The following is a 26837-nucleotide window of genomic DNA, read 5'->3' as shown; positions in this document are numbered from 1 at the left end:
GGTAAAACTGAACTGCAAATTTAGAACCACTCTCCCATGCTATTTGTACTAATTTTTTTTTGTTTTAAACTATTTATATTTTTCTCTTTTAATTAAAATTAAGGTATTTATTTAAGATATTATAATTAATTAAATTTTCTCTTAATATTACATTTTAATGTACTAATTACTCAATTCTTAATTTACGATCCAAAGAGAAAAGTGTGAATAGTAGAGGGAATACTTCAATAAATACTTTGGATCATATTCTAAATTAAATCATCTCTTATTATTAAAGAGAGACAAAGACAATGCCACAAAAGAAGTCTACTTTGTTGAAGCATCATAAGTTCAAAGTCATGAAATTGGGCTTTAGGCCCAAAGAATAAAAATTAGACACCCAAATCAATAGTCCATAAATCCAAGGTCATGTAAAATTCCATAATGTAGAGCCATTTAAAAATCCTAAGGCCCATCAATTTCTTGGCCCAAACAAGGCGGACCAAAATAACTTTTTATCGGCCCATTAAATTTCCAGCCCATTCAACATGAAAAAGCGTCGATTCTTTGCCCTTTTTTTAACTGAACACATCACCGACATCGAATGTAAGGTTAAAAATGAGTGCAGAATTCATGTCGTCGTTCTGTCGAACACGTAATGTGCAGACGATCAATTCGAATGTTAACAATTTTGTGAAGATGGTTGGCCGCTGACTTGAGCTCAGTCATGAGAGGGAAAGTTGCTCAAGCTGAAGCACGTTTTTAGTTCAGCTGTGATTTTTTAATCTCAGCCGTCAGATCAGTTTCAGATAGATAGCTTGAATCTGGACCATTTATTTTTCCTTCTTTTTGTTTTGCCTTTTCTTACTTAGTCGAAGAGTAAGGGTTTTAATCCCCAATTCTGTAATTCAATTTGTACTGGTACACAAGATTTGATTCACAGAATATATTCAAGATTCCTCTTCCGTTCCAATTCAATTCTTGTTCTTGTTTTACACTTGTTGCTCAATCGATTCCGGACGTTCTCGCCAACAAGTGGCGCCGTCTGTGGGAAGTGTTTTGTTCAGAGAAGTTCGGAGATTGGTCGAGAATGGCTTCGCGATTTGAAGCAGAAAAATTCAATGGCAAGAATGACTATGGGCTCTGAAGATGAAGATGAAAGCTCTATTGATCCAGCAAAGATTAGCGAGTGCGTTACAGCCAAAGATCCAGAGGAGAAGGGGAAAGAACCGCTCGACGAGAAAGCGAAGCAACGACAGGAAGAGGTGTCGATGAAGGCGCATAGTGCGGTGATCCTCTGTCTTGGGGATAAAGTGCTGCGGGAAGTGCTGAGGAATTCTCAAGAAACTGGATGAATTATATTTGGGTAAGTCTTTAGCTAATCGACTTTACCTTAAGAGAAGGCTGTATTCCTGCTGTTTTGTGGAGGATAAGTCGATTATTGAACAATACGACGATTTCACAAAATCAGTAGATGACCTAGAGGATGTGGATGTTAAGATGAGCGATGAAGACAAGACGATTCTTGTGTTGAATGCCTTGCCGAAGTCATATGACCAGATGCGAGATGCTATACTATATGGGAGAGATAAGCCAATAACTCTGGCTGAAGTTCACTCAGCTTTGATGGCAAAAGAACTGCAAAAGGGTATGGGCAGACATCAAGATATGAAAGGGCAAGAATCCCAAATCCCAGAGAGCCTGAATATCGAGAAATTCAAGTCCAAGAAAGGAGGCTAGAAGGACTCTACTAAGCCTAATTCTAAGGATCAAAAGGAGACAAGATCCTGCCACTGGTGCAAGAAGCCAGGGGATTTGAAACGAGACTGCTTCGCGTGGAGGCCGAAGAAGCTGCTGGAAATAAGCAGACCTTTGATTGTGTGCAAGAAGTGGAGAATGCTTATGCTCTTAACATAATGGAGGAGGTAGAAGAGAGCTCCTGGATTCTTGACACGTGATGCAGCTTCCATATATGTTCAAAGATCTGTTGGTTTGATTCTATTACTAAGGCAGAGGGCTCAGTGGTTCTTGGAAATAATCAGGTGTGTAAAGTTGATGGGATTGGAAATATTAGGCTGAGGCTTACTGATAGATCAATCAAAATTCTTACTGAAGTGAGATATATCCCTGAAGTCAAAAGAAACTTGATTTCACTTGGTGCACTTGAAAGAAAAGGGTATTCCTTCTGCTCCTCAAAGGGTGTGATGGTTGTAGGGCTAGGTGGAGAAATGATATTGCAGGCTGAGAGGAAGGGTAGTCTGTATTACTTGAATGCCACTGTGGTCAAACATGGTGAACTAAACTCTGTAAAAGCTGAATCAGTAAAGTGCTGGCATCAGAGGCTAGGCCATCCTGCCTTCGGGAGTATTGATCAACTGGTGAAAAAAGAAGGTGATCAGCAGTGATGGTAAGAAGAATGATCAAACTGTGAGGAGTGTATTTTGGCAAAATCTAAGAAACTATCTTATCCTAAAGGTAAGCATACTTCATCACCTCCTTTAGATTATGCTCACAGTGACCTTTGGGGTCCTGCTCCTGTAAATTTTGTTGGGGGAGGGAGATATTACATGAGCATAATAGATGACTATTCTAGGAAAATTTGGTTGTATGTGTTGAAGGAGAAGAGTGAGGCCTTTGGGAAATTCAGAGATTGGTTCAAAATGATGGAAACTGAAAAGAGGGGTTGTTTGAAATGCTTAACAACAGACAATGGCCTGGAATTTCTATCAAAGGAATTTGAAAATTTCTGTCTTGAGAAGGGAATTAAAAGGCATAGGACTGTGCCTCTAAATCCTCAACAGAATGGAGTTGCACAGAGAGCTAATAGGACAATCCTTGAGAGGGTGAGGTCTATGTTGCAGGCATCTGAATGGAGAAGAAATTTTGGGCTGAAGCTGCTGCTACAGCAGTAAAGTTAATGAATATGTGCCCATCCTCCAGCATAGGAGGTGATACTCCAAATTTCAGATGGTATGGGGAATTTGGTGATTATTCCCATCTCAGATTTTTTGGTTGTAAGGCCTATGCACATTTGAAGCAATCTAAGCTTGATGCAAGGGCACTAAGGTGTGTTATGTTGGGGTATCAGTCAGGTGTGAAGGGCTATAGGCTGTGGTGTGTAGAGCCTGGAAATCACAAGGTAATCATTAGTAGAGATGTGGTATTCTCTAAATCAGAAATGCATTTCAAACCGACTGGAGTCAGTATGGAAGAGGAGCTGGATTCAGGAGTTGAGGTGGAGAATTAGCCAGAATCTAGTGCTAAGATTGGGTCTGAGATTAGTAGTGATGAAGGAGATGATGATGTTCCAGGTGTTCACACAGATGCCACCAGATTTGAGAAATTATCAATTGGCAAGAGATAGAGTCAGGAGGATCAATATCAGACCTCCAGCCAAATATGTAGATTCAGAGATGTTGTATTTTGCATTGTGTGTGGCTGAGCAGGTGGTGTTCTCAGAACCTGACTCATATCAGGAAGCTATGAACTGTGAAGAAAGAGATAAGTGGCTATTGGCAATGATTGAGGAAATTGATTCCTTGATAAAGAATAAGATTTGGGTTCTTGTAGACAAGGTTGAGGGCAGAAAGGTTATAAGCTACAAGTGGATTTCAAGAAAAAACTAGAATCTGCAGAGAATGACAAGGTAAGGTTCAAAGCAAGATTAGTAGCAAGGGGATTCACACAGGAGGAAGGGGTTGATTATAATGAAGTCTTCTCTCCTGTGGTGAAGCACACATCAATCAGAATCCTACTTGCGGTTGTGGCAAAGAAAGATTGGGAACTTGAGCAATTGGATGTCAAGACTGCCTTTCTACATGGTGACTTGGAAGAAACCATTTATATGCAGCAGCCTCAAGGCTTTGTAAAGCCAAGAGAAGAGAGCAAAGTTTGCTTGCTTAAAAGAAGCATTTATGGGCTCAAACATGCTAGCAGACAGTGGCATAAGAAATTTGATGAGCATGTGTTGAGTAATGGTTTCAAAAGGTCAAGATATGATGAATGTGTCTATATCAAGAAGAGAGGTGGAGCTGTGGTTGCGTACTTGCTACTATATGTAGATGATATGCTAGTGGCAGGTGAATGCAAGAGAGAAATCCAAAGAGTGAAGGATGATCTCAGCAAGGCCTTTGATATGAAGAACCTTGGTTGTGCTAGCATAATTCTTGGCATGGATATTGTAAGAGACAGAGGCAAGAAAGAGATATGGCTCAGTCAGGCTGATTATGTCAGGAGAGTGATTGAAAGGTTTAAGATGGAAGAGGCTAAGGAGGTTGGAACTCCACTGGCATTACACTTTAAGCTGTCAAAACAGCAAATACCAAAGAGTGAAGAAGTAAAACAGGAAATGCAACTAACACCTTATGCTAACGTTGTGGGTAGCATTATGTATGCTATGATTGGTACTAGGCCTGATGTGGCTCAAGCTATTAGTGTCTTGAGCAGATTTATGGCAGATCATGGCAAACATCACTGGTTGGCTCTCAAATGGACCCTTAGGTATCTGAAAGGTGCAAAGAAGTATGGTATCTTGTACAGGGGCAATGAGGAGCTGAAGGGGGAAGCTTTGGTGGGGTATTGTGATAGTGATCTTACTGGCAACATTGATAACATGAAATCACAGACAGGTTATATTTTCACTTTGTTTGGTGGGGCTATCAGCTGGAAATCGACATTGCAGAGTGTGGTGGCCTTGTCCACCACTGAGGCCGAGTATATGGCTATCACAACTGCGGTGAAGGAAAGTTTTTGGCTGAGGGGCATTGCTGGAGAGTTTGGAGTGGTGCATAGGACGATTCCTATAGGCTGCGACAACAGTGGTGCTATAAGTTTGGCGAAGCACCAGGTTTTTCACGAACGCAGCAAGCACATAGACGTGCGTTATCATTTTGTGAGGGAAGAGATTGAGAAGGGGAACATACGTGTGTTCAAAGTGGACACAAAGAATAATCCGGCCGACATGCTAACTAAGCCACTGAACAGAGAAAAGTTTGAGTTGTGCAGGGAGTTGGCCCTTGTAAGATGGAAATTCAGAAAATTAAAGATGATCTGAAGATGAAGTTTGATATGAAGGATCTGGGAGATGCTAAAAGAATTCTTGGTATAGATATACTCAGAGATAGAAGGAAAAAGGAGTTAAGGCTGGTGCAGGCAGATTACATCAGTAAAGTGATCAAGAAATATCAGATGGAAGATACTAAGTCTGTATCCATTCCTTTGGCTAGCCATTTTAAACTTAGCAAAGAACAGATGCCAAAGGAGGAAAGGGATAGAAGAGAAATGAATCAGATCCCATATGCAAATATTGTGGGCAGTATCATGTATCTAATTATCTGCACAAGGCCTGATGTGGCCCATGCTATTAGTGTGGTTAGCAGGTATATGTCAGACCCAGGTAAGGAACATTGGCTAGCCTTGAAGTGGATTATAAAATACCTGAAGGGATCTGTGAGTGTTGGGTTGTTTTTTGGAGGTGGAGCCTGGTCTGAAGGTGATGATGCTTTGGAGGGATTCTGTGATTCAGATTATGCTGCGAATTTGGACAACAGAAAATCTCAGAGTGGTTATATCTTCACGTTATTTGGCACTGCAGTGAGCTGGAAATCAAATTTGCAACCTGTGGTAGCATTATCTACAACAAAGGCTGAATATATTTCATTAACTGAGGCTGCAAAGGAAGGAAAATGGCTGCAGGGCATCCTCCATGATTTTGGTTTGGAGCAGGCTGGGGTGAGAATAAAGTGTGATAGTAACTCTGCCATATGTCTGGCCAAGCATCAAATGTTCCATGAAAGGTCGAAACATATTGATGTAAGGAGGCATTTCATTCGTGATGAGATTCAGCAGGGAAGTATAGATGTTGTGAAGGTTCCAACTGAAGAAAATGCATCTGACATGTTGACAAAAGCTTTGCCAGTATCCAAGTTCAAGCACTGTTTGGATTTGGTGAAGGTGGTGTATTGCTGAAGTGAGTAACAAAGTTGAGAAGGGAATTTAGATATTGGTGGTTGTATTACAAGCACAAGGTGGAGATTTGTGAGTTTGTGTCCTTGCAATACAATGGCTTAGCCAAGAGAATAGAGCCGTTGGAGCTCAAAGGGAAGATCAAGAAAGAGAGCTCAGTTTGTTGAGCTAAAAGTAGCCGTTGGTTTTGACGGTTATAACTGATTCTTTGTGAAGTGTTTGGTTAGTTTTCTTCTTCTTCGTCTCATATATAGCTCGGTGATTCAGTTGTAAAAGAGCAGAGTGAATAACACACAATTACACACACGATTAGGAGATTACTACTTGAGCTTGCGATTAGTCTTGAGTGGTTGTATTGTGAGTGTATGATTCTTGTTCTTGAGAGTTCATCCATCAATAAAATTCCAGTCATCTTCTCCGTGGATGTAGGCAAAATTGCCGAACCACGTAATTGCCTCGGTGTGCTTTAGCTTCTTGTTTGTGTGTGTGGTTTTCAATCGGTAGCTAGATCCTAACAGAGTTGGTCGGCATGAAGAAGAGGAGTTAGTGAACTCAAAGTCAGGCAACCAAGGTGAAGATTTGTGAAGATGGTTGGCTGCTGACTTGAGCTCAGTCATGAGAGGGAAAGTTGCTCAAGCTGAAGCACGTTTTTAGTTCAGCTGTGATTTTTTAATCTCAGCCGTCAGATCAGTTTCAGAGATTGAATCTGGACCATTTATTTTTCCTTCTTTTTGGTTTGCCTTTTCTTACTTAGTCGAAGAGTAAGGGTTTTAATCCCTAATTCTGTAATTCAATTTGTACTGGTACACAAGATTTGATTCACAGAATATATTCAAGATTCCTCTTCCGTTCCAATTCAATTCTTGTTCTTCTTTTACACTTGTTGCTCAATCGATTCCGGACGTTCTCGCCAACAAATTTTTCCCACATGATTTCGATATAAACGTATTTATGAAGTTGCATTACATGAATTTATCACATTACATAATATTCTCGACCTTTTTTTTTATTAAAAATTTATAACTGTGCAGGAATTTTAAAAGCTTTCATATTCTTAAATGAAATTAACAAATTTGCGGACAAGTACTTACTGCATAAAGGAACACTCTGATCTTAAAATTTCGGCAGCTAAAATAAAGAAATGGATTTTTTCGATAATATTCTAAAGCATGAACCCGTTTGAAAATAAAAAAAAACCTACCTTTATCAAATACTCCCTTCGTCCCATAAAGATTGTCCCATTTTTCTATTTCGGTCCGTCCCACAAAGTTTGTCCTATTTCACTTTTTACCTTTTTTGGTAGTGGATCTCATGAATCACTAACTCATTCCTATTCACATTTTATTATAAAACTAATATATAAAAGTAGGACCCACATTCCACTAACACTCACTTTCCATTACATTTCTTAAAACCCGTGCCCGGTCAAAGTGGGACAATCTTTGTGGGGGTCGGAGGGAGTAAACAATTTAAATGGAATTCTATTTTAAAAGTTGATTCAAGCCTCCGTCCTCTATTATGTCCCAATTTTTCATTTAGGTTAGTTCCTTATTAATTCACATTCTACTAACCTATTTTTCTCTCACATTATATTATTAAATTAATATATAAAAGTATGACTTGCGTACCACTAACTATTTCATTTTACTTTTCCTTAAATTTATTAAAATCTATGTCAAATCAAAGTGAGACATATATTGAAGGAGCAGATGAAATATTACATTTGTGGAAATAGTGGTCCACACAAAAATCAAAATGATCTTTATAAATTTGTGTTTAAAAAGCACCTTATGCCCCTAAGGATCACCTATGACAATCCACAGGAATTTGTCACAGGTGATCCTTACTCCCTTTTGCCTGAGTGGTTTTTGCCGATTCCACTCATTCCTACTACGATAAGGATGATTTGGCGATTGGTGTTTCCATCAGTCATCAGTAAGCCTATTCCCCAAACCTCTCTGGTTGACGTGTCTGTGGTCGCGGGTGCTGTTTCTTGACCTACGTCGGTTCTTCTCCCGCCGCTGTCTCGAAATTCACTTCTTCCCTTTGTTCAGAGCTCAGAGCTACCACATCCTTATCCATCAGGCCCTCGGTGTCTTGGACATATAGCTTTCGAGAAATTCCTGCAAAAAGTCAAGTTTTTTTTCGTGAGAGATTCAACTTCTTGTTCATCGGCACATATTGGTAGGAAATAGGGAATGGATGAGTTTAAATATCATCTGTGACTTTGATAAGAGAAATTAAGAGACTGAAGAGATGAAAATGAGATAAAATTGCAGAGGTGAAAGTAGTAAGATTGAAGTATTTTTGCAGTAAGAGCAATGAAATCAGACTATTCAGTACTTACCAATCACTTCAACTTCAAAATTGGAAGTTGCCAACTTCTGCAGCGCTCCATATTCTGCTCGAATCAAAACGCGAACATGAAGGTCTAGTTCGTCTCCATTTAAATCCTCTTGCTCCTCTAATATACGCTTAGCTGACAACACCACTGATTTACAGCAAAAATCCACTTGAATCGTTTCGAGTGTTGGTATTTCTCCAATTTCCGAAGGGATCCCCTCCAGTCCATCTAAATACCGAAGACGAAGCTCCTGGAGAAGTGGAAAGTGGGAACTCTCCGACACTATCCAGTTTTCAAGATCACTACATCCGAACAATGTTAGTGACTTGAGGCTGGGGAATTGGCCTTCAATTGTTTCCCACTCGCGTGTTCTGAAGCAACCTTCAAATAATGTGAGCTCGTGAAGAAGTGGTAAGGAGCCTATCGTTGGCAGTATGTCTTCCAACTCAAAACCAGTTGGTAGCTCGAGAAACAACTTCTTAAGGGATGGCGGGAAGCTCATCTTCAGCACACACTCTCTATTATAGGAGGAGGGGTAGAGCCGCAGAGCCAAGCTTTCCAGTTTACTAAGACAATGAAGATAGCTGAAATAGTTTACTCCCTCAACTAGTTTCACTAAGTAGTTCATATCCAATTTCTTGATGTTGGGAATTCTTTTAACAACATCTTCACTTAAATAGAAATCGCGCACTCCTTTGAGCGCCTCTAGATTCTCCATGATGACAATATCACTATCGATGATCGAATGATTTAGGAGATGCAAATTCCGAGTTAGGAAGTCAACATACCTAAGTCTGTGCATTTTCCAAATTTCAACTGGTGCAATAAAATCATTCCTACAAGAAATAATTAGTGTGTGTAGATTCCAAAGCAGATTGATTGAAGGAATCGCGCACTCCCCATTAGCTTTAAAATAAAGGTATCGTGAATTCACCAAACGAAACACTTTTTCAGGGGAATATCTGCAGCATGTGAATGGGCTATCATATGCATATAGTGTCCTCAGAAATCTAGAATTTGGCAATTCTTGATCTCCGTCTTCATGACATACATAAGACCGAACATGTGACATAGAGTCCAAGTTTTCCTTTAAACTGCATTCCGAAATAACAATGCGGTGTTGGCTAATTACTCCTTCAGAACTTTGTTCCCTCAAGACATAAAAAAACCTTTGTTTTCGAGCTTCTTTCATAGATAGATCTCTTAGTAAATCATGAATTTTGAAGAATTTTACATTCCCCAATACTCCCAACTTTTCAACTAGAATGAGATTTCACTCAATTAGTTCCTTCAAGTACTTCTTCGGAATTGTTGTCAAACTTTTGTTATCTATCGGTTTAAGAAATCCTACAGAATCCCATAGCTTGACTATTGTTGAAGCACTAATCTCACGGTCTTCCTTAAAAACTCCCATGTAAAGAAAACAAGGCTTTAGATAGATAGGCAAATGGTTATAGCTCAGTTTCAATATCCTCAAGCAATAATCATCATTCTCCGAATTCACTATTGAGCTTAAGTTTTCCTCTATGTGCTACCAATATTCTAATGTAGGTTCGGATTTTGCCATTAGACCTCCTAGCACAACAATCGCCAAAGGAAGTCCATTACACTTTTCCACAATTTTCTTTCCAATTGTCTCAAGTTGAGTAGGAAAACTTTGTTCCCTACATACAATTTTGGTGAACAAAGTCCAACTACTGAACTCGTTTAGAAATCCCATCTTAAAGATTCTATAGGAACTAGTCCAGTGGGAAGCCAAGTTCGACATCCTAGTTGTTACCACTATTCGACTACCCTCATTGCAATCAGGAAAGGAAAATTTCAACTTATCCCACACATCTATACTCCACATATCATCCAATACAATGAGATATCTCCTACCCCATAAATACTGGTGTAATTTTACTTCCAATTCTTTCTCATCCATACTACTAGAGTAGTCCCCTTTTGCTTTGAACAGAACTTCCTTAAGAGTTTCAATTATATTATAATCTTGGGAAATGGTAGTCCACACAAAAATATCGAAATGATCCTTAATAAGCATGTGCTCAAACGCACCTTTTGCAAGAGTAGTTTTGCCGATGCCACCCATCCCTACGATAGGAATGATTTCGAGATTGGAATTTCCACAAATAAGCACTGGATCTTACACCAGCCAAGTTTCGCAGCTGCCCTTTCATCTCCCTCATTATCATAGTCACCTCTTTCTTGATCAAATCAATTTCTTCTATCACATTTTGCAGATCTTGATAGAAATGGATGCAGCTGATTTGTTCATCACCACCCTCATCAGTTGTTGCAGACAGCTGAATAGTGTCGATAATATAGGATTCGATCACATCTTCAGCCGCATGAATTGCATCTGCAGTGAAAATTAAATTGTCATGGAGTAAAGAACACAAAAGAACAAGTAGAATAAAACTCAAAGAAAAAAAAATAATCTTCCAAAGAGGCCTACACCTAAACACTTTAATTTCTATGAAATCTAAACATGTCAAGCAAATCAACTTAAACACAAACAATGGAGATGTCCATATATATATATATATTAGTTTATAATAAACCAAACATTTACATAAGCTTACAATAATAATAGGACTAGTAATCTACATCAACAATTACATCATAATCTTAAATAAGTCAATAATGATTTGAAAATACTGAACCATCCAATGTCATGGTTATTAATTTTAAATAAGAACAAAAATAATAAAAAATCGATCCTAAAAAAAGAATTTGGACCCATTTTCCACATTCCATTTCATCTGAGTTATTCGACTGATTTGACTTAAAAGTAATTGAACTTAATTATCTAAAATAGTACCAAACTACCCAAATTTAATTCTATAATCAAGCTAAAATTCATAAATGATCAAATAGTTATTTTTACTATTCCAATTTTTTTTCCCAATAATATACATGGAAAATTAAATAATCAGCATGTTTTGGAAGATATAACAACTGCTTAAGCATTTTGAAAAGATCTACTCACCCATAATGCGAATCTCCAATGGATCTGCTTCGTCGCTGTAGTCATAGGGTGATTTGTAGCACTCGAGAAATTCCTGCAAGAAGGTAACTATTTCTACGAGAGATTCCACTTGTTTCTTGTCGAGAGAAATCGGAGGGGAAGGGTGAGTTTCAATATCATTTATGATTTGCATAAGAGAAACCAGAGCTGCATAAGCATCCATCTTAATTCTTTGAAACTTAATGCACAAACATAGTGTAAATTGATTTGATAGGAAATTATCAAAGATGAATTTGGTATTTGGGCACTGTAATTGAGACTTAGAAACTTTTCGATAAACATTAGCATCATCGTTTGGCCTAACTACTTTATTTATTCATTTAATTATTGCCTTTAGCTTGACTAATTATTTTGTTTATATATGAAAAGCATAAACAACTGGCCGTGACAGGCTGGTTATTCTTTGATAAAATATTACTACCACTTGACCAATTATTACTAAAAATTACACTTTTTCCATTCCTAATAATTTGATCTGGCACCTGTTTTAAGAAATAGAATAGAATGGATTTAAAAAGTTAGTTCATTTAGCAATTCATGAACTATAAATGACCTACAATTAGATTTCTGTTAGGTCCAGACACAATAGGTAGTAACAACCTGATGTCGGACGCAAAAAAAGAAAGCGGGGCTATGCTTTCCGAATATTAATTGAAAGTATATTTTTAAGTAATTTATATTATTAATAAAAGCTTTGTATAACAATTTACACAAAATTTAGATGAATTTTAAAAATTTGTTAAAGAAATCTACAAATATATAAAAGGGGAGTTTTGGTGATATTTACAAGAATGCCATTTAAATTAAAAAATTATAAGTATTAAATTGAAAATATAATATTAAATGGAAAGATAGTGGGAGGTTTTATAATGAGTGGGAGGTTTCATAATGTATAGTGAACGGCTAATATTGACATGAATCAAAATTAAGTTATTGAATTGCAGAGGCAAGCGATTGAGTGGGAGAACGGGGAAAGGATGAACTACAATTGCAAGTAAGTGTTCGCCTTGAATTTCGGTTGAATTTGTGTAGATTTAGAGGGTTTGCATTCCTTTTTTGTTGATCTTATTTTTGTGGATATGTGATTCTAAATTTTGCAGTTACATTAAGAATTATGTGCATAATATTTAGCCTATAAATATGTCATTTAAAGGTTGGATATCCACACATACCTACTTACCTTATAGAATTCAAGCATATCATTTTTAGTCTTACTATAGGAGGAAAGCTTAATGTCATTTAACCATTCAACTCTATGCTCAGTGATTTCAAGGCTTCCTCAATTTCTTTGGTTGACTAATTTTGTTCTTTTTAATTATGTTTTTGTTCCTTTTCATTTTAATAATTATATATGATTTAATGTTTAAATATTATATTATGTGATTTATTTATTATGCTTCAAAGTTGATTTGTATAGATTTTTTATCTCATATAACTAATATTCTTACTCATATTGTTCATTGTTAATATTGATTCTAATTTTATTTAATTAATTTAAAATTAAAAGTTACTCCCTCCGTCCCACATAATTTTACCAAATATTCCATTTCAGGTCGTCCCACGTAATTTTACACACTTCACTTTTACCATTTTTGGTAGTGGACCTCGTATTCCATTAACTCATTCCTACTCACATTTTATTATAAAACTAATACTTTTAAAAGTAGGACCCACATCCCACCAACTTTTTCAACTCACTTTCCTTTAAATTTCTTAAAACCCGTGCCGGGTCAAAGTGAATAAAATTATGTGGGACGGAGGGAGTAATATTTTAAAAATATGTTAATATGTGGCACAGGCGTGATACTAGTTACCTTAAAAAATGAGTTCTTACGGGCTTAAGCCAAACACAATTGCTAGTAAAACCTAGGAATTAGTTGTTCGAAAATCCCATAGCCCATTTAATTTAGAGGACCAAAAAAATTGATTTCGGCCCATTAAGAGAATTTGTCATTAATCGGTATTGCGAGTAAGACCATTGTTGCTAGACATATACATATCCAAAAGGAACATTTAGATATTAAAATTTCAAAAGCAACAAAGCCCTCCGTTAATGTTGGCCTTAAAAAAACTAGTAATATATTTTTATGACTTAAAACAACAAGATGCACATTTTTTTCTTTTCAGATACAAAATCTATGTATGTTACCTTTAGACTTTAGAATTGGCAATGACGATGAGATTTAGTAGAAGAGAAATCTATGGGAGAAAGGAAAGCAAAGAACAATAGTGTCAAAGCAATTCCAAATGTACAAGATGAGAAATGAAAATCGACCATATTAAGTTTACAAAGAAAGGAAGAGCGATCAATGCACAATAGCCCTGGACACTCGAACTACAAAATTGGAACTTGTCAAGCTCAGCAACGCTTCATCTTTCTCCTCGACGAAAGCACGGACATGAAGGTCAAGTTGGTCTCCTTGTAAATCCTCTTGCTCCTTCAATATCTCTTTAGCTGACAACACCAACAATTCATTGCAACGATCCACTTCAATTGATCTCAGTGTTGGTATTTCTCCAATTTCTAAAGGAATCTCCTTCAATTTTTTCATTTCACAAAGACGAAGCTCCTGAAGAAATGGAAAATGGGAGCTCTCCGACACTGTCCAGTTTTCTAGATCTAGACAAGAGTCCAACCTTAGTGACCTGAGGCTGGGGAATTGGCCTTCAACTGTTTCCCACTCGCCTTTTTTGAAGCGACCTCCAAGTAATGTGAGCTCCTGAAGAAGTGGTAAGGCCCCTATCATTGGCAGTATGTCTTCCCACTCAAAACCGATTGGGAAAGAGAGTTTCAAATTCTTAAGGGAGTTTGGGAAGCTCATCTTCTGAACATACCTTCCGTTATTGGTGGAGTCTACGAACAACCACAAGAATTCAAGTTTAGTAAGACACTGAAGACAACTGAGATAGTTCATTCCCTCAATTACTTCCATATCATAAGTTATGACTAATTTCTTGATATTGGGAATTCTTTGAACAACATCCTCACTCAAATTGAGATTCTTCACTCCTCTAAGCACCTCCATATGCCTCATGACAATAATATCATCGTCAGCGCTCGGGGGAACTCGGAGATGCATCTTCAAATTAATGAACTCGACATGCCTAAGTTTAAGCATTTTCCAGATATCAATTCGTCCCTTAAAATAATCACCCTCCCCAAAAATAATTAGTGTTTGTAGATTCCAGAGCAATTTGATTGAAGTTTGCACATGCAGAGCAAGGTATCGTGAGTTCACAGGTTTTGGGGAATTTCTCTTTGTATAAAGTCCATGTGCATCTACTGTCCTCAGAAATCTAGATTTTGGCAATTCTAGAACACTATTATTGTCATACCATAGTAAACAAGAACGAACATGTGACATGGATTCAAAGGCATTGAGGATTTTTTCCTTAGAAGTACTTCTTGGAATAACAACCCGGTGTTGGCTAATTATGCCTACGGGACTTTCTTCTCTCAAAACATAAAAAAACCTATGTTTTTGAGCTTCTTTCATTGATAAATCTCTTAGTAAATCATGAATTTTGCAGGATTTTACATTACCAAGTAACCCCAACTTATGAACTAAAATGAGATTCCTATCAACTAGCTCCTGCAGGTACTCCTTGGCAATTGTTGTCAAGCTTTTGTTGTCTAATGGTTTAAGAAACCCTTCAGAATCCCATAGCTTGACAATTGTTGAAGCACTAAGCACACGGTCTTCCTCAAACACTCCCATGTAAAGAAAACAAGGCTTTAGATAGGTAGGCAAATGATTATAACTTAGTTTTAATATTCTCAAGCAATAATCATCATTCTCCGAATTCACTATTGAGCTTAAGTTTTCCTTTATGTGCTCCCAATATTCTACTGTAGGTTCGGATTTAGCCATTAAACCCCCGATCACAGCAATTTCCAGAGGAAGTCCCTTACACTTTTCCACAATTTTCTTTCCAATACTCTTGAGTTGAGTAGGGAAACCTTGTTCCCCAAATACAGTTTTGGAGAACAAAGTCCAACTACTAGCCTCATCTAGAAACCCCATCTTAAAAACTCCATAGGAATCAGTTAAGTAGGCAGCTAAGTTGGACATCCTAGTTGTAACCACTATTCGACTACCCTTACCACAATCAGGAAAAGAAAATTTCAACCAATCCCACACATCTATGGTCCACATATCATCCAATATAATGAGATACCTCCTACCCCATAAACACTTGTCTAATTTTACTTCCAATTCTTTATCATCCATACTACTCGAGGACCCTCCCACTCGAGAGAGAACTTGCCTAAGAGTTTCTACTATATCATAATCTTGAGAAATTGTAGCCCACACACATATATCAAAATGATCCTTGATAAACTTGTGTTCAAACGCACCTTTTGCAAGAGTAGTTTTGCCGATGCCACCCATCCCTACGATAGGGATGATTTGAAGATTGGTGTTTCCATCGGTAAGCTTATGCAAGAGTTGATGAAGCACATCATCAAACCCTACCATGTTAGAGCTCTTCTCAGTGGAACTGCTGGATCTTAAATCCGCCACGTTCCTCTGGTGCACTACCTTTTCCCTTGTTATTCCAGTCACCTCTTTTTTGATCATATCCACCTCTTCAATCACATTTTGCAGATCCTGATAGAAGTGGATGCAACTAATTTGTTCACCATCACCAATACCACCACCATCACCACCACCACCACCATCAACATCATCATCATCATCATCATCATCACCACTAGCACCACCATCACCATCATCATCACTAGCACCATCGTCAGTTGCTGCAGCAGAAAGGTGAATAGTGTCAATGATATATGACTCGATCACATCTTCAGCCGCTTGAGCTGCATCTAAAATTCGCATCTCCAACGGATCTGCTTCGTCGCTGTATGCAAAAGGAGAGTCATAGCTTTCGAGAAATTCCTGCAAAAAGACAAGTTTTTCAGTGAGAGATTCAACTTGTTGTTTATCGAGATAAATTGGAGGGAATGGATGAGTTTCAATATCATTTATGACTCTCATAAGAGAAATCAGAGATGCATAAGCCGCCATGAATGCTAAGAGACTGATTAGATGAATAGTGTGAATGAAAATAAGATTAAATTGCAGAGATGAAGAAGACTAATATGATAGAATTGTTTTGAAGATGTCTTAAAATACTACTAATAACTTTTTAATTAAAGAATGACCCTACATAGCAATTATGCATGATTCTTTTCAGCTGCTTTCCATTGTCTAAACGACACAACTGACAGCTCCCCACCCACAATTTCCCTTTCGCTAAGGACAAATAAACATAAAATTAAAGCAACTTGCATTTTTGCTTTTGAGTAACAATCACATATTTGAAATATCAAATGCCAGAATTTTAGTCCTTCAAAAATAGTAGAATATTGAGTTTTTTGTTCTCACAAATAGTAGTAAAATTATTAGCCAATAAATCCATGTGAAATGGACTCCTATTTGGAAGGTAAATCAGATGCCCTTCCGTATTAACGTTTCTTTTGATCACGACGGTAAATCGAAAAATAAATTGCTAAGAAATTAAATATATTGACTTTTGTATAAACAATAAAGTCAATAAATAAATACAATTCGATTTCAAAATATCATCTAACCGTGTTCGGTTGGTTTAGTTGATTGGTTGAAATTGGCTTTCTATAAGACTAAATAAATATTGGAGAAAGATAATGGGGAACAAAAGAGAGATGTGGAGAGATAAAATAGTCGGAGGGTTGAAGCTCCGATTAATAGTCGGTATTTCAGTATTTCAATGCAGAAAATATATCATGTAGATGGGCCGACCACTGGCCTTTATTTGTATTGGGCCAACATAATTTCCAATATTAGCAATTGAACACGTTAAAGTTGTCAGCCAAATTATATCATGCTAATCTCTCCAACCGAACGCCGTCTAATAATTTATTTGTGACTAAAAAATGTTTATCATCTTAGCAGTCGGAAATAATTTGCAAAGGTGAAAAAATCACCCAAACAGTCTCACAAGAGACAAGGAGTGAATAGTTTATGGAATTTGTTTTTGGAACCACTCTCCCATGCTATTCGTATTATTCTTTTTGGTGTATGCTTTAAACTATTCATATTATATCTCTTTTAAATAGGAATTAAGGTGCCCATTTAAGATATTAGAATTCTTAAATTGCGACCAAAGAGAAAAGTGCAAATAGCACGAGAGAATACTTCAATAAACATTTTGGATCATATTCTAAATTAAATCATCTCTTATTATTCAAGAGATTTGTTGAACCATCATAAGTTCAAAGTCATAAAATTGGGCTTTAGGCCCAAAGAATAAAAATTAGTCACCCAAATCAATAGTCCATAAATCCAAAGTCATGTTAAATTCCATCAATTTTTATCACTGAACACATTATGGACATCAATTTAGCACATTAATTTTGATTACTGTCTATATTTTCTCAAACATTGCTACCTCAAAAATAATTATATTTACATCTCGTTATTTTGTAAGTAAAATGGATCGAAATAAATGTTGAATAATGTAAGTTAGCCCAAATTTGTGACAATTTTAGGTGGGGATGCTGCCGGTTTACCGATTTCGATTTAAAACCAGAGATTTCTTGGCAATCTTCAATGGTTTTTACTGTTTTTTCCTTCTGCTGAAAGACCATATGAAGCTTGATTGTTCTTAAAGATTGTTCTGAGCCTTTTTCTGAGCTTCTTAGGTGGAAGGCAAAGAAGGCCTTGTTTCGGGTTTTTTCAATGGTTTTTTTTACCATGGTTTCCCTAGGCTTATCTCGGTTTTGGGCAAAAATTGATGGTTTTTAGTGTAGCTCACTCTTTTTTTGAAATTAAATGGTGAATATGGATTTGAAAGCACACCACCAGTTTTGTGATTTAAAGCTACTTAATGTTATGTGGTTTCACTTGTCAAATCGTACGACTCAATTGCTTACCCTTCTCAAGAATTTGGTGCAAATTCTTGTTTACTAGAAAACTTGATAGTTATTGAATTGTTCGTTATGGGGTTCTAATTTCCGTGGCAGGAGAGCCAGTGTAGTCCGACGGTTGATGAACTGACATCCGCAAAGTGGGCTGTCCTCTTTAGTAGGGTAAGTGAATGAGATAATATGATGAGTAAAGGCCAAATGTGGTCCCTAACATATGACTATTTTATCAATTTGGTCCTTAACATTATCTTTTTTATTATTTGGTCCCTCACAAATAAACTCGAATCCGAATCGGTCCTCACTTAACAGAACCGTCAAAAAATAGACGATGACCGCAATTTGACTGTATTAAATTACTAATGGTAATTAATTATACCTAATTATAATTCTTTTCCTATTAGCAAAATTGGAAAAAAGATAGTATAAGTTGTAAAATGAAATGAATAATTTGTAATTTAATAGGAATTAAGAATTATAATTAGGTATAATTAATTACCATTAGTAATTTAATATAGTCAAACTGCAATCACCGTCTATTTTTTGACGGTTTTGTTAAGTGAGGACCGATTCGCGTCCGAGTTTATTTGTGAGGTACCAAAAAATCAAAATGATAATGTTAAGGACCAAATTGATAAAACAGTCATATGTTAAGGACCATATTTGGCCTTTACTCTAATATGATACTACTATTTTCTGGGAATATTTGCACATTGGGCTTGATTGATTGGTGTTGTAATGACAAATACTCCCTCCGTTCCATAGTAGTAGAGTCATTTTGCCATTTTGGTACGTTCCATAGTAGTAGAGTCATTTCCTTTTTTAGTAAAAGTCAACACATTTTTCCACACCTACTTTACTCTCTCTTACTTTATTCTCTCTACATCTCTCTACCTTTTTCATTTCCTACTTTATTCTTCATTTACTTAACTCACCTAACAAAACTTTTTCTTAATCTCCGTGCCGAAAAGAAATGCCTCTACTACTATGGAACGGAGGGAGTATTAGGTTGGTGATAATCTATTGATGTATCTGTTGAAGTGTACTTCAATATTTCTTCCTCTTCCTCGGAAGAAGCACCATCAGATTTGTGGCCGTTCCGTTGCCAAATTGTTCTCCAACTTCCCAAGAGGCATGCCTAAGTCTAGAGCTCCGCATCATCCACCAAGTAACGTTTATTGAGTCGTGACTTCTCACTTAACTTTAGCAATGCTTCAAGATTTTGATGATTCTTTGATCAGGACACGAGGCTAGGAGGCAAAGGGTGGTTAAGAGACTTCCATGAGGTATGTATCGAATGTCACACGGTTTGATATTTGGCTTTACACTAGGCATGATGTGTTTCCACTTCTTTAGGTGTACACGAACAAGCTAAACGGAAGGAGGGTGTATTCTTTCAAATGTGCTGGTTTTCGTCCCAGGTACGACGTGGAAAGGAAGAATGTTATTTGGTTGGGTTTGCATGCTTACAGAAGGGTGCTGCTGAAGAAGCACTTATGGTGAGGTGGAGAACATGTGACCTGAGCTCAAATATTGATTTTGTGATGCATCAATTCATATTCAGTTGGGCATGGGATGGATGTTCTCTTCTTTTGTACAGTATCCTTTTGGCTTTCTATGCAATCGAATGCCCAAAATATATGGCTTTTATCCCAATTATCTTATGCCAAGATAATTTATTCTTGTTATCTCATCTATATTTTATTATCTATTCATTTAATTAATTAAATATTGTTTTTTAAAATTTTTATAAAAAAATAAAATGCATCACTTAAATTAGGCGGAGAGACTAGAGATTAATGATTTATTTTGTCTAGTGAAGAAGAGTCTCGGTTCACTTTTACCATAAATGGTACTCCCTCCGTCCCATGTTACTTGCATTATTACTTTTCGGCACGTCACAAACTCCTTAAATTATTTATAGTTTAAGTTAGAATTAATGCATATAATTAATATGTTAGTTTAAGTTAAGAGGTCATTTATTAAGTGATGTCTCATTACACTTAAAATTCTAACTTAATTACATAAAAAAATCAATCTCAAATTTACGGCCTAAAATGAAAAGTGCGAGTAGCATGAGACGGAGGGAGTAATAGGTTGATAGGTCCCACCTTCCACTAATTCATTCCACTCACATTTCCTTTGAAACTAATATATACAAATGGGATCCCTAATTTACTAACTTTTTTTCGTCCACTTTTCTTAACATTTCTTAAAATCCGTGTCGCCCATGAATGAGACTTCTAAAGGCGAACGGAGGGAGTAACTCTTAACCAATCCATTTGAAAATAACCATGAAACATGTAATTCCTACGTACCAACTAAGTTGAGCACTAAAAAAAATCTACCGCTCTCAAAGAAGCCAATTTGAAATGGAATTCTATTTTATAGACTACTCTAGCATTTCATCGAATTATCCTCGCGTAAATCAAAATCTGGGCATTTAGCGTTTCAGAATCGGGGAATGAATATTTCATCAAATTTTTCATCAACACTCAACAATTTTGATATACATACTGGAAATTGACGACTGTAACATGTGCTCATTAATGTAGAAGGTATATGGTCTGACTTAAACAAGATGCATTATCACTTCAAAAACTCAATGTGTAGTATCAAAGCAATTCCAAAGTTGCAAGATGAGAAATGAAAAATTGATCTGATTAAGTTTACAAGGAAATAATTAAGAAAAAAGAAGAGCGATCAATACACATTAACACTAGAAAGTAGACACAACAACTTCAAAATTGGAACTTGCCAGCCTCTCCAAGGCTTTATCTTTCTTCTCGACTAGAGCACGAACATGAAGGTCTAGTTGGTCTCCTTGTGAATCCTCTTGCTCCTTCAATATCTCTTTAGCTGACAACACCAATAACTCACTGCAATATTGCAATTCAATTGATCTCAGTGTTGGTATTTCTCCAATTTCTGAAGGAATCTCCTTCAAGTTTTTCATTCCACTAAGACAAAGCTTCTGAAGAGATGGAAAATGGGAGCTCTCTGACACTGTCCAGTTTTCTAGATCTTGACAATAGACCAAGTTTAGTGACCTGAGGCTGGGGAACTGGCCTTCAGTTGTTTCCCACTCGCCTTCTTTGAAGCGACCTCCACGTAATGTGAGCTTATGAAGAAGTGGTAATGCCCCTATCATTGGCAGTATGTCTTCCCACTCAAAACCCTTCTGAACATACCTTCCTTTATTGGTGGAGTAGACGGACAAACTCAAGGATTCAAGCTTGGTAAGACACTGAAGACAGCTGAGATAGTTCACTCGCACAATTATGGATAATTTCTTGATATTGGGAATTCTTTGAACAGCATCTTCACTCAAATTGAGATTCTTCACTCCTCCGAGCACCTCTAGATGCTTCATGACAATAATATCATCGTCAGCGCTCGGGGGAGCTCGGAGATGCATCATTCGATCATAGAACTCGACATGCCTAAGTTTAAGCATTTTCCAGATACCAATTCGTCCCATAGAATCACCCTCACAAACAATGATTAGTGTATGTAGATTCCAGAGAAATTTGATCGAAGTTTGCAAATGAAAAGCAACGCTTCGAAAAGCAAGGTATCGTGAGTTCACAGGTTTTGGGGTACTTCTCTTTGGATAAAGTCTATATGCATGTAGTGTCCTCAAAAATCTAAGTTTTGGCAATTCTTGAACACTAATATAGTCACCCCATAGTAAACAAGAACGAACATGTGACATGGATTCAAAGGCATTGAGGATTTTTTTCTCAGAAGTACTTCTTGGAATAACAATCCGGTGTTGGCTAATTACGCCTACAGGACTTTCTTCTCTCAAAACATAAAAAAACCTCTGTTTTTGAGCTTCTTTCATTGATAAATCTCTTAGTAAATCATGAATTTTGCAGGATTTTACATTCCCAAGTAACCCCAACTCATGAACTAAAATGAGATTCCTATCAATTAGCTCCTGCAAGTACTCTTTTGCAATTGTTGTCAAGCTTTTATTGTCTAATGGTTTAAGAAACCCTTCAGAATCCCATAACTTGACAATTTCTGAAGCACTAAGCACACGGTCTTCCTCAAACACTCCCATGTAAAGAAAACAAGGCTTTAGATAGGTAGGCAAATGATTATAACTTAGTTTTAATATTCTCAAGCAATAATCATCATTCTCCGAATTCACTATTGAGCTTAAGTTTTCCTTTATGTGCTCCCAATATTCTACTGTATGTTCGGACTTAGCCATTAGACCCCCTATCACAGCAATTGCCAAAGGAAGTCCATTACACTTTTTCACAATTTTCTTTCCAATACTCTTGAGTTGAGTAGGGAAACTTTGTTCGCCAAATACAGTTTTGGAGAACAAAGTCCAACTACCAGCCTCATCTAGAAATCCCATCTTGAAGACGTTATAGGAATCAGTCAAGTGGGCAGCCAAGTTCGACATCCTAGTTGTGACTAGTATTCGACTACTATTACAACAATCAGGAAAGGAAAATTTCAACTTATCCCACACATCTATACTCCACATATCATCCAATATAATGAGATATCTTCTACCCCATAAATACTGGTATAATTTTACTACCAATTCTTTCTCATCCATACTGCTCGAGGACCCTCCTGCTCGAGAGAGAACTTCTCTAAGAGTTTCTACTATATTATAACCTTGGGAAATGGTAGTCCACACACAAATACCAAAACGCTCTTTAATAAGCTTGTGTTCGAACGCACCTTTTGCGAGAGTAGTTTTGCCGATTCCACCCATCCCCACGATAGGGATGATTTGGCGATTGGTGTTTCCATCAGTAAGCCTATCCAAGAGTTGAAGAAGCACATCATCAAACCCTACCATGAGATGCTTCTTTTCAGTGGAACTACTGGATCTTAAATCTGCCACGTTCCTCTGGTGCACTACCTTTTCCCTTGTTATTCCAGTCACCTCTTTTTTGATCATATCCACTTCTTCAATCACATTTTGCAGATCCTGATAGAAGTGGATGCAACTAATTTGTTCATCATCACCACCACCACTAGCACCAGTTGCTGCTGCAGAAATGTGAATAGTGTCAATTATATATGACTCGATCACATCTTCGGCCGCTTGAGCTGCATCTACAATGCGCATCTCCAACGGATCTGCTTCGTCGCTGTATGCATAAGGAGAGTTATAGCTTTCGAGAAATTCCTGCAAAAACACAAGTTTTTCAGTGAGCGATTCAACTTGTTGTTTATCGAGAAAAATTGGAGGGAATGGATGAGTTTCAATATCATCTATGACTTTCATAAGAGAAATCAGAGCTGCATAAGCCGCCATGAAAGCTCAGAAACTGAATATTTGAGCAGTGTGAATGAAAATGAGATAAAATGCAAACATGAAAGAAGAAGACCAAAGTGATATTGTTGAAAATATTGCAATTGTGTGGCTATGGACGTTTCAATTCAAGAATGACCCTACATTATAATTATCCATGAAATATACATAATCTTTGCAGCTGGCATCCATTCTCATCTCTGTCGGCAATTATGTGGAGAAGGCAATTATTGAGAAGAAAAATTGGTTATGACATTAAAATGCACAAAATTAATTTTAAATAATCACCGATTAGTTTAATCTTATACTAAAATATCCAGACAAATTAATAGTATTGACACAACTCAAATACTTCTAAAAGTTCAAAATTCAAACATTTTTCCTGACTCCAGTTTCAAAATTTGTATTGCAATATATTTTAGAAATTTACTGGTTCTAATGCGAAATAATTCATTATCTATTTATGTACTGTAATAAAATTGAATAAAATAATGGACGAATTTATGGCCAAATCGATGAGAAAACCAATAATTTAGTTTTTTTTTAGATAATTTATTTACATAGATCGCTCCATAACCTCATTGGGCTCAGCTCAAAAATAGACATATTTCCAAATCTATTGTTCAAAATGTGGGCTTCTACAAACATCACTTTTTTACAAAGCCCAGAAGTGAGCCTGACTATGTGGCCCAGATCTAATATAAATCTATAAGTTTTAGAAAGAATAATATCTTTATTTTTTTCTATTCATAATTTACTCTCTTTATTAACTCAAAAAAATATTACCCTAAATCTCTCGGGTATAAACTTCTCAGCATCATTCCAATACTCAGGGTCTCTTCCAAGTACCCATCCCTGCACTACCACTCTTGTTCCGGCTGGGATTTCGTATCCATTTATTTCACATCGTGGGCACTCATTCTTGGAACTAGGAGTGGCAACGGAGGGTGCAATCTTAGAGTCTCCTTGATGATTAATTTAAGATATTTAGAGTCTCTTTGATGATTAATTTAAATGGACTATCTCTTCTAACAAACTAGACTTTTAAATTGAGTTCTCATGTTTAGTGTGTATCACTGTCATATCATAGAACTCCTACTGTGTGTAAACATTCAAACAATTTATAAAACACAGCATATTCATACGATAATTCCAAATCATATAGTATTATTCAACAAGCATTGAACAATTACTATGAGACTAACATATCATATATATAATTCAAGAGAGACGTTGCTATCAAAGAGTTCACAATAATAAATTCGAATTCATCAAATTGGGCTTTAGGCCCAAAGATAAAATTCGTCACTCAAATCAACGGTCCCCATCTCCAAATGCATTAAACAATCCAAAGCCCATCAATTTTCAGAGCCCAAGCAAGGGTGGACCAAATAATTTTTTTCGGCCCAATAAATTTTCCACCCAACATGAAAAAGCCATTAGGAGTAACACTTTGACCGGGCACGGGTTTTAAGAAATGTAAAAAAAAATTGGTTGAAAAAGTTAATGGAATGTGAGACCCACTTTTTTATATTGATTTTATAATAAAATGTTAGTGAAATGAGTTAGTGGAATGTGAGACCTACTATCACTTATGGTAAAAATGAAGTGATCCTCTTAATTTGGGACATACTAAAATGGAAATTGGTAACTCTTATTCGGAGACGGAGGAAATAATAAATAGTATTTCATCTATCACACGAACCATAGAGAGAATAGTTTATGGATTTTGTTTTTTTTTAAAACTTAAACATTCAAATTATATCTACTAGTACTCCATAAAACATGGCATATTCATACGACAATTCCAAATCATATGGAGTACTATCTCTGTCCTATCCTATGCTATGCACATTTTTCTTGTTCAACCCATCCTAAACTTGCTGCACTATATTTATTTTAAGTAAAAAAATAAAATACTACTCTGTAGTTAATTACTTCGTCCGTCTCCGATTAAGAGTTACACTTTTTCCATTTCGGACCATCCTCAATTATGAGTCACATTTCATTTTTACCATAAATAGTAAGTAGGTCTCACATTCCACTAGCTCAATTCACTCACATTTTATTATAAAACCAATATAAAAAATGGGTCCCACATTCCACTAACTTTTTCAACCAACTTTTCTTCACATTTCTTAAAATTCGTACCCGGTCAAAGTGTGACTCTTAATCGGGACGGAGGGAGTAAAATATTAAAGTTAAATAAATGTTCTTTTATTATATTTAATATTACACTAATTACTCAATCCTTAATTTATGATCCAAATAGAATATTTCAAGAGAGAACATTTTGGATCATATTCTAAATTAAATCATCTCTTATCATTCAAAAGAGACATTGCCATAAAAGAAGTCCATTTTGTTGAAGCATCATAAATTCAAAGTCCATAAAATTGGGCTTTTGGCCCAAAGAATAAAAATTGGTCACCAAATCAGCAGTCCATAAATCCAAGGTAATGTAAAATTCAAGAATGTAGAGCCATTTAACAATCCTAAGGCCCATCAATTTTCTAGGCCCAATTACTTATTTAGAAAATAAGTAATGAAATTCAATTTTTTTTTCCTCTCTTTATTCCTTACTTATTTAGAAAATAAGTAATGAAATTCAATTTTTATTCTTCTCTTTATTCCTCTCTCCTACTGTATTTTATAGGTCGATCTAGCATTTCGAACACTGATCGTCCTCGCTTGGACATTGAATAATTCATCAATTTTTTTTATCAACACTCAACAAATTCAAAGGTAAAGTATACTCCCTCTGTGTCATTAGAAATGAAACGTTTTCCTCTTTTGGTTGTCTCAATAAAAATGAAACATTTCTTAAAATAGAAACAACACTATTTCTACTCTTTCTCTCTCTTACTTTACTCTCTCTTCATTAACTCACAAAACAACACTGCATAAAATCTCATGACGGAAACCAAATGTTGCATATTTATTGGGACGGAGGGAGTACTACATACTCGAAATTGACGACCGTAACATGTGCTCAATAATGTAACATAAACAAGATGCATTTTTTCGAAATGAGAACTATATGAAGGTCTAGTTGGTCTCCGTATAAATCCTCTTGCTCCACTAATATCTGTTTCGCTGACAACACCACCGATTCACTGCAATCGCACAATGTAATTGATTTGAGTGTTTGGTATTTCTCCGATTTCCAAAGGGATCTCCTTCAATTCTTTCAAAAACAAAAGATGAAGATTCTGAAGAAGCGGAAAGTGGGAGCTCTCTAACACAGTCCAGTATTCCAGATCAATACAGCCGGACAACTTCAGTGACCCGACACTACAAAAAAAGGCGCCGGTTGCTA

General features: G+C 36.5%; 4 protein-coding genes and 1 long non-coding RNA gene across 6 annotated transcripts; 1 reads left to right on the top strand and 4 right to left on the bottom strand.

Moving 5' to 3' along the window:
- Window positions 1–7689: 7689 nt before the first annotated feature.
- LOC148924082 (putative late blight resistance protein homolog R1A-3) lies at window positions 7690–11570 on the bottom strand. The gene is made up of 3 exons (XM_089060667.1): window positions 11280–11570; window positions 8291–10649; window positions 7690–8066 (listed from the first exon to the last, which is right to left on the bottom strand). The coding sequence occupies exons 2-3, from the start codon at window positions 9477–9479 to the stop codon at window positions 7942–7944; spliced, it is 1314 nt and encodes a 437-aa protein (XP_088916793.1). The 5' UTR covers window positions 9480–10649; window positions 11280–11570; the 3' UTR covers window positions 7690–7941.
- Window positions 9819–11481, bottom strand: LOC148924083 (disease resistance RPP8-like protein 3). Its single transcript, XM_089061677.1, has 3 exons — window positions 11280–11481; window positions 10428–10649; window positions 9819–10381 (listed from the first exon to the last, which is right to left on the bottom strand). Exons 1-3 carry the CDS (start codon window positions 11479–11481, stop codon window positions 9819–9821), a joined length of 987 nt encoding a protein of 328 aa, XP_088917803.1.
- A 1963-nt stretch (window positions 11571–13533) lies between the features above and the next one.
- LOC125205663 (putative late blight resistance protein homolog R1A-3) lies at window positions 13534–16427 on the bottom strand. Of its 2 annotated transcripts, XM_089060280.1 has the most exons (2): window positions 15679–16427; window positions 13534–14172 (listed from the first exon to the last, which is right to left on the bottom strand). In XM_089060280.1, exons 1-2 carry the CDS (start codon window positions 16349–16351, stop codon window positions 13625–13627), a joined length of 1221 nt encoding a protein of 406 aa, XP_088916406.1. In that variant the 5' UTR covers window positions 16352–16427; the 3' UTR covers window positions 13534–13624. The 2 variants fall into 2 exon arrangements, with proteins under 2 accessions (XP_088916406.1, XP_088916405.1); XM_089060279.1 differs by having other exon boundaries at window positions 13534–16427.
- Window positions 16428–18288: 1861 nt separating this feature from the next.
- Window positions 18289–19867, top strand: LOC125205669 (uncharacterized). The gene is made up of 4 exons (XR_016132355.1): window positions 18289–18393; window positions 19237–19396; window positions 19470–19514; window positions 19585–19867. It is a non-coding gene; the product is annotated as an uncharacterized LOC125205669 (long non-coding RNA).
- Window positions 19868–20838: 971 nt separating this feature from the next.
- LOC148924081 (putative late blight resistance protein homolog R1C-3) lies at window positions 20839–23621 on the bottom strand. Its single transcript, XM_089061881.1, has one exon. It carries the CDS (start codon window positions 23519–23521, stop codon window positions 20948–20950), a length of 2574 nt encoding a protein of 857 aa, XP_088918007.1. The 5' UTR covers window positions 23522–23621; the 3' UTR covers window positions 20839–20947.
- Between the last annotated feature and the right edge of the window lie 3216 nt (window positions 23622–26837).

This window comes from Salvia hispanica, chromosome 6, assembly GCF_029641045.1.
Source record: "Salvia hispanica isolate PSC_SH4W2 chromosome 6, Shi_PSC_v1, whole genome shotgun sequence".
Lineage (NCBI taxonomy): Eukaryota > Viridiplantae > Streptophyta > Magnoliopsida > Lamiales > Lamiaceae > Salvia > Salvia hispanica.
This window is presented reverse-complemented; position numbering and strand designations above follow the sequence as displayed.